Genomic DNA, 8,875 nt, shown 5'->3' on the forward strand with positions numbered 1-8,875 from the left:
TCAAAAATCTTATTATAAGAGTCACCCTATTGTATATTACTATATATGTATATATTTATATATATATATATATATATATATATATATATATATATATATATATATATATATATATATATATATATATATATATATATATATATATATATATACATATATATATATATATACATATATATATATATATATATATATATATATATATATATATATATATATATATATATATATATATATATATATATATATATATATATATATATATATATATATATATATATTTGTGTGTGTGTGTGTGTGTGTGTGTGTGTGTGTGTGTGTGTGTGTGTGTGTGTGTGTGTGTGAGTGTGTGATATATATAAGTGAAGTTAAGAACTTCATCTTTTTACTTATCATTCTAAAAAATATATATATATATATATCTTTGCTATATAGTTATGAAATAAATATATACAAAAAGTAATGCAAAATTATTAATGGAGTACCAAAACGAGTTTAAAAATAAATCAAAAAGAAACTTCAAAAGGCTTTAAACAATTTAATCAGCAGCAAGCCATTTAGTTATATCATGGCAATCAACTTTCATAAAATACATTTTTTTATTTTTATTTATCTCTTCTTGTTCGGCATTTTGATATGGGAGTATATAGCTACCGTTTAAGGTTCCATGTTCAGCTAAAGTACAATGTATCAAAACTAAGCCCTTTTTATCAACAGGAACTTTACAATTTTCTGTTAGTCTCCATTTGTTGTATGCTTTCCGAAAAATACTCATGACAACCCATGTTGTCAATTCAGCTTGAAAAAGACTCCCTATTTTTACATTAAATTTTTCTATGCTAGACTTATCTTTTAAATTTGGTTTATACCAACGTTGTAATAATGATTTAGATTTTTGGTGATTATTCAACGACACATGAACTTGCTCAGAAATAGATGCCAACCCTTCTTCACAAATGTCCTTAAGTGATATTTGAGTGAACATTTTCTGAAAATAAATGTTGCTTTGGTTACTCTCAACCAACACCTCATCAACATGGTTTATCTCTGGCTCACTATAAATCACTTCAACTTCTAAAATTGCTTCCTGTAAACTATTATTAATTATTTCTATTAATTTTTCTTGAAAATCAGTGTCATAGCCATTATCAGCAATTATTTCTTTATCCAAGTTGGGATTACTGTTTACTTTTATCAGACTACTTTTATTCTCTATAAAGGAAATATAGAAGTTCTTTAAATCTGAAAGAGAACTAAATTTTTTAGTCAAAGTTTTTTCAATTCTGCATGTATTAAGCAAAACCCTCATTTTATCTGAAAACTCATTTATTGTTGGAAAAACTATTTTTGATAGTTTACTAGCAAATGATTGGTGAAAAAAAGGTCAAGTGAAACCTTTTCTTGATTAGGTGATAAATTCAATGCAGGGATAACTTCTTTTTTCTTTGTTTTTTGTTTTTCTTGCATTGCAGTTACAGATGCAACAAAGCCAGTTAAAGTACTGGCATAACCTTTTGATGAATTTCCTCCAGTGTTTAATGCTGATCTAAAAGCAGATGAAAAAAATTGATTTATTCGATCATCATACTGAATAAAACCACGAATTGTGAACTCTCTTTCAAATTGCCTAGTACAGCCAAAATAATGCTCACAAGGTTCTTCAGTACAATATCTAGGGCGTTTAATTCGCTCCTGTGGGTACAAAAAGATTGAACCTATTATATTTGTAACAATGTTCTTTAAAGTTGTAAAGTGAATACCTTGAATTGATAAAAACCAAATCATTGTGCACCATTTAAAGGCAATTCTTAATTGGAAATCAATATCGTCAGCATTTGTTGAAATAAGAAAAAGTCTGAGAAATACTAATGTTAAAGAAAGTATGTACTGTGATTGCTTTGAAATTGCATGACTGTTAAAATCTGCTTCTATAATCTTTTTTATTAATTTAGGGTCACAAATTCCCAACACTAAAGCATCAGATGCAAAGTCTTTAACTTCATATAAATCTTTAGATATATTTAAACTTGCATGTGCAAATATTCCAGGTTGAATCAGATACAATCCAATTATTTTTAATTCAGTCCCAGACAAAATTTGGTTTCTTATGGCTTTTGCAACATGATTATCATCTATAAAAGCAACTTCATTTGTTTTTTCATCCAGAAATGATAATAAAGTCTTTGTTATCCATTTACTTTCATATGATACACCATCTGTGCAATATGAAACAACATCAAAATTTGGATGTCTTATTAAAACATCATAAATGTGATTATTGAATTTATGATTACTTTCACTTGTACTTTGGGGATGAATACATAGAAGCTTCATTGGTGTCATTCCTTCAGGACAGTTGTGAATCATTATAACAACTGCTTTAACTTCTGTTGCTAGATCTATTGCACTGTCAATACCACTAAGTGTTTCATCATTTATTGTCAGTATATGATTTGGTGCAACCTTTCCGACAATACAATTAAACTTTACACAAGTTAGAAGGGCTGGTATTACTTTGGTAGCATCCATAGATACAGACACAATTAGTTTATTGGTTCCAGGCATTATGTCATAAATGTTATCTAATCTTTTGTTAAGGCCATCTACAGAAACATCAAGAATAAAACTATTTGATGTTTTTGTAGTGACGCGTTGTATATGTCTCAAGGAAACGCTAGGGAGATTTGCAGCAACAAATCTATAAACACATTTACCAAATGTTCGAAGCATTAAAAAAAAATCTAACATCACAATTTGAAATTTTTTATTCGTTTTACCACTTGCTTTTGAAATTAGACAAGACTGCATTGCATGTAGTAGAGAATCATATCCTGAAATTTGATTGGTTTCTGAAACAGTAATTCCAATTGCCAAAAGTTCTTTTTTCAGATTTAATAATGAAGTAATACCTTCAATTTTTAAACTGACCTTTGCAGCTAACAATTTTCGTTTTTCATTACACCGTGCATGATTAAGTTTACAGCTTTTTACAAATTTTTTAAGAGCTTCTAAGTCTGCATCACGAATTTCAGACGATTCTATAATTTCTAAAACATCTCTTATTATCTGCATTGCTTCTAATCGGCTAGTGAATGATCGATTTCTACATAAATTAATGCAGTGATCACATTTTTTGATGTGATTTCTAGTACATCGAATACTATGAATATAAATTTTATCATCTATTTTAACAAATTTTGAATTATCAGTTATCATACTATCCATAATGCCATATGAGTTAAAAAGGATTACAAGTTCTCTTCTCTTATTAAATACACCGTCGCATGGTTTAGTTAATTTTATTTTAGCTTCAGAAATAATACTAAAATCAATTTCAGAATTAGCCGCAATTTCTAATTTCGAATCTTTGGGAAAAACAACTGGAAAGAACTGATGTATATTCGTTTGGGAATGCCCGGTTTCATTTTCTTTACGAACACATAGCTCGTGTGAAATGGATTTACAATGTTGATTGTACTCATGTGTAGTAAAAGATCTCCCCTTTCTGACTTTGATTCCAACATTGCATAGCAAGCATTGTATATTGTTACCATATTGATCCAGCTTAACGTATTTCTTTGATTCTAATTGTACTGCTTTATCAGACTATTCAGCTTTCCTTTTAAAAGCCATATTTTATTTTGCTTTGAATTATTTAAATAAAACGCCGGTCTTAAAATTCTAATGCCCTAAATACATTATGCGAGTCCTTCCATTGTAGGCCTTCTAAAATGGAATAATGACCTGCATACCCGCAACCGAAGGCCTTCGGTCGATAATTGAGACTCGCACGCCGACAAACGGAAGGCCTTATTTTTTACTAATGTCACCCCTCCTGCAAAAATTCTACCACTAATGGTATAATATGGAGTTTTCCAACTCCATATTATACCATTAGTGGAAAACAAGAAAGAACATCATATATGTGTAAGAAAATTTAAATTATGACAGGGTAAAAAGCAAAATTGAAGTTTTGTTTTGGCAGCTTTTCATTCATTTTTTTTAAGGTATTGTGGTAATTGCCTTAGTGTTATTTCTCATGTTTCTTTTATTTTTATGCAACACTTTAAGGAGTTTAAGCATTTTCTCACCATTAGAGAAGTAAAATATCAAATTTTATACACTTTTGCAAAGGTTGTTATGCAAACAAATAAAAATTGCAAATCTAATCCAAATGCATTGTTTTGTAGATTGGCAAATTTTTTGGAAATCTTTTTATCCGAAATATTTTACAATCAGTAATAAATTTATGCTTCATTGATAAGCAGCTTGAAAATATGATTTCTGTTTGTCTTATTGCAGTGGAAGAAATTTCGAATTCACACTATAATACTTATTTTTCCTTTACTATTATAGAGGTACTTAAAAAAGTGACGGCAACTTTGCGATTGTTGATAGTTATTGGGTAATGCCAAAGAAAAGTTACCAAATTCAATACTTATACACTCATCAAACAGAAATTGAATTATTATTTCCATTTTAATATAATTTTAATTAATCATTAATTTTAATAGCCAAATGATTTAAGTAGGTTAACAACTAGCAAATTCAAATTTTACAAATTTCATTTCAAATTATATATATTTCCATTTTTAAATCATTATTTTTTCAGGTTTGGGGGAGAGGAAAAACATCCTTTTCCTCAAGAAAATGGATAGGGTGACAGGAATTTCTCTCATTTTAGATTGCGATACAAATATTTATGTTGTTGAAATATTCTATATGTTAGGGTAAAAAAATATTTATTTTCGGGCATTTTTTTTTTTGTGTGGGAGAGGGTTGGGTGGTTAGTGGGAGGAGTATAAACACTCCACTCGCTAAGTTAGTGCATGCACCATTCTCTAATATATGTTGTAATGTAAAAGTATTTATTTGAATGTTAGTAAAGTTTAATTTTTACTTTTTATACGAGTATCACTTGTTTTAATTAATGTAAAAGTATTTATTTGAAAGAAAGTTTTTTGATTCTAGGATGTGTTATACCCTCACATCGAAGTGCAGGGAAAAAAACTAAAAGATTTTAGAGCATGCAAGAGTGGATACAGTAAAAGAATATAACATCACTGAATGACTAGTTAAACGAGAATGAGTTATGGTTGATGGAACTAGAGATGATAACTGCTTTGAGCATCAACTACGATGGTATTTAAAAAAAAGAGAAAGAGATGCAATTTTACGATGATGGGAGAGAGGCTCAAGCTTGGCAGTTAAAGCAGGCCCAACAAAATTTACAATGCATTTTTGGACTTTGATTAAAATAGAAAGAGCATAATTAAAAGAACTAGCCCACCATTATTTGGTAGGAATGGTAGAGAATGGAATTAGATAAAGAGAAGCAACAGTATTGCAATAGCCATTTGCAGTAAACAACTGAGTTGACAGTATTGAAATTATTGTTTTCAGTAAACAACTGAGTTTTGTTGGAGTTTAACTCACAAGCCAAAGCAAACCCTAATCTATAACAGAAATGAAATCAGATTCAAGATTGGCTGCCTGTTCTAAGCGATCAAAAAAAGAAGACTTTTTGGCAAGACATGAATATAAAGTTGGGTTATCAGCAAATAGATCTAATTTAGATGCAAGCTTATCAGAAAGATCATTAATGTAGATAAGAAACAAAACAGGACCAAGGATAAAACCTTGAGTTACCAAAAGTTACTGGAAATAAAGAAAAGTGTTGGCCTTCAAGGATGACTTTAATAAAGCAGTTAGAAAGAAATGATTCAATATTCTAAAGAACTTTCCTAGACACACCATATGAAGCAAACGTATAGAGAAGACAAGCATGCCAAACTTTGTCAAAAGCTTTAAATATGTCAAGAGCAATAGCCCTAGCATCTCTGCCTTCATCTAATGCACAATAAAATCTTTCAGTCACAGCAGTTAGCAAGTCAGCCGTAGAGCAAGAGCATTGAAAACTGTATTGATTGTGTGACAGTAAGTTATTTGACTCAGGATGGGATGTTAGAAATTTATTGATCAAAGACTTAAAGACCTTGCTAATAACAGATAGAAGACTCATCAGACGATAGTTGTAGGGATCAGAATGTCCTCAAGATTTTTTAAAAATTGGAACCACAGATCCAAATTTCCAGCAGGTAAGAAAATAAAATCCAGTCAAGCACTTATTAAATAGTTTAGAGAAAATTGAAAAGAGTTCTGGAGAACACTTATGTAAGACTATGACAGAAATGTTGTCTGGACTAAAAGCTGGAGTGATTAGAATGTCTAACAGTGGATTAATCTGTTTAATTGAAATGGAAGGAAGAGAATGGCCATAAGATTCAAGAGTCGAATTAGGAGGAAAGTTCTTTGCAAATTATTTTACCTTATCCTTGGGAGAGGTAATAAGATTGGTCCCATGAATGAAATATGGAATGTTAGGCCTACTCTTGTTAATGACGCTGTTGAAGATTTTCTGAAAGTCTCTAGAGCTTGATTTCTAAGATAAGATACAAGATTTAGTGAACTGAGAATAATGGAGCTTAGCATCAGACAACACTTTTTAACATAGATTTTTTGCAATAATAAATAGGTGTTTGTTCTAAAGAGAGTTCTTTTAAAAAGATTTTTAAAAAATGATTACGATATAGCAGCTGCACAAAAAGGTGAAAACTATGAAGTAGAATGAGGCTTGTCTTTGACTTTGGTTTAGGATGGGCAGCAATTTTTTCTTTCATATATACATATATTATAATACATTTTAACTATTTAACACATTATAATAATGTTGCTAATAATACTTATAATAATAATAATAATAATAATAATAATAATAATAATAATAATAATAATAATAATAATAATTTAATAACAGTATTATTAATACTATTATTAATAAAACAATACTATTATAATCATAAAATCTAATAAAACTTAATAATTAGTTACTATTATTATAAACAACATTATAGTTATGAATTATAACTATGATATTTAATGCTATAAAATACTGTTGTTAAATAATGATAACGTGTAACTAATGGTTCTTAAATTTAATAAGTGAGCTACATAGTAAGTACTATATATTGTATACTATATAGTATATACTATATATTGTATTTAATTTTTATAGTACTACAAAAATTAAAATTTTTATAGTACTACAAAAATTAAATACAATATTAATCATGTTAAAATTTATAGTTTTATTAATATGATAATTTTGAGTTGAGTCAAAGGCAATGTCTTTAATCCAAACTAGTCTATGATTGACTAATTTAGACTAATGAGATTTCCAATCTAATTCTCCCCCTTCCCTATTACAGAATTCGGAAAAAGTGATTTTAGGCGCAAAAAGTGCAGCACCTCCTGCATCAAAATATTTTTTTCTGAAATTTGGCAGGTGCTTAGATAATGTGTATAAAGAGATACTTTAAAAGTTTGAAAAAAAAAACATTGTTTCAACATTATTTTAATACAAGAACAACCAAATTTTCATTATCAATAGTCAAATCAATATGTGTCAAGTATACATAATTACCACATAAAAATCAAACTCCACCTTTTTATTTTTCATAAATGATCTAAGTTTATATACATTTCTAAAAAGAAGCACCACATAAAAATATTTCTCTTGCACTACTTTCGACTGCGTAAAGTGTGATGTTTGCATGCCTAATTTTAATATCAAAATAAAGAATTTTATTTAAGCTTCAAGACCTATAGATCTATTTTCAAGTTTTATCATTTCAATAGATATTTTTAATAGATATCCAAATAAAAAAATTAACTTTAACTAGTTTGTTTTCTGTTCTTGGCTATACAGATTCTACTGAAAACTTTTTCAGGAAGCTTATTTGATTTAACATTTTGGTGTATTCTTCATAACTATTTCATAAACAACTATACAAATATTTTATCATAATAAAGAAATGTAATTATCACAAATTCCAAATTTAAGATGGTTACAACAAATAACTTTTAGTTATTATTCTACAATGTAGAACTATATAGCTACTGTAGACAGTAAACTACATAGCTAATGTAGACCACATAGCTACTGACTTTGTGTGTGGCTATGTAGAATAAATGGATAAAGAATAAAATAAGATTTTTTTACAAATGCAAAAGCGTCAGTGCATATTTTTTAAATTTATCCATTCATTAGGTGCGATTTATTAAACTAATTTATAGGTATAAATGGGACTAAATTACCAAATAAAATAATCTAGCTTAATTTTCAAAAATTAAAAAAAAATTTCAGTTTATGACAAATATATAATATATATAAAAATGCTTTGGATTTACTAACTGAAACATCTTCGATCTTTAAAAGGTTTCTCGTATAAATACTTTTGAGCCATAATTAAACTTTATTAAATTTATTAAGCATTGCATCTATTTATATTATCACAAAAAACGGTTGTTTACATTAAGCAAGCCGTCATCTGTACTGTTGATTTTATTTTTTAAAAACTGCGCATGCGCAGATTTTCAAATTGTTTTTTCTTATCATTGATTTCCAACGCTAATAGTATTTGTGGTATTAACTATGCTTTGTATGACCCACCCTTTGAATTAGTAATACAATAGGTGGGTCGTGCAAAGCATGGTTCATAAGTATTAAGGATTCATTGTTGGGAGTAATATTAGGAAGTATACTAAGGGAAAGATTTGGAAAGAGAATCCTCTTCCATGTGGTGGGGGTTTGCAGATGTATTTAACTTATTTTAACAAAGTGAATGAGTTAGTTTTTTTTTAATATTAGCGTGCAAAATTAAGCTTTTAATGCTTATAATTTTTTTTTTGTTTGTTTGTTTGTTTATCAAGATACTCTTAGATTTCCTTACGGTCTTATCAAAGAGCACAGCGAAGAGCCAGGAAGTTCACACCTCCTTCATTTCCAAAGTCGCTTATTGGACTAGAGCCGGCG

The 8,875-nt window shown here is 28.6% G+C and overlaps 1 protein-coding gene across 2 annotated transcripts in view; it reads right to left on the reverse strand.

Annotated features, from left to right (window-relative positions):
* Nucleotides 1-8,410, reverse strand: part of LOC136079940 (microtubule-associated proteins 1A/1B light chain 3A-like) — a 43,534-nt gene extending 35,124 nt beyond the window's left edge. For both annotated transcript variants that reach the window (XM_065796607.1, XM_065796606.1), the window contains exon 1: nucleotides 8,255-8,410. In XM_065796607.1, coding sequence (XP_065652679.1) covers nucleotides 8,255-8,306 — 52 coding nt within the window. In that variant the 5' untranslated portion in view covers nucleotides 8,307-8,410. The remainder of the gene's footprint in view (nucleotides 1-8,254) is intronic.
* Nucleotides 8,411-8,875: the final 465 nt, after the last annotated feature.

This window comes from Hydra vulgaris, chromosome 05, assembly GCF_038396675.1.
Source record: "Hydra vulgaris chromosome 05, alternate assembly HydraT2T_AEP".
In the NCBI taxonomy this organism is placed as follows: domain Eukaryota; kingdom Metazoa; phylum Cnidaria; class Hydrozoa; order Anthoathecata; family Hydridae; genus Hydra; species Hydra vulgaris.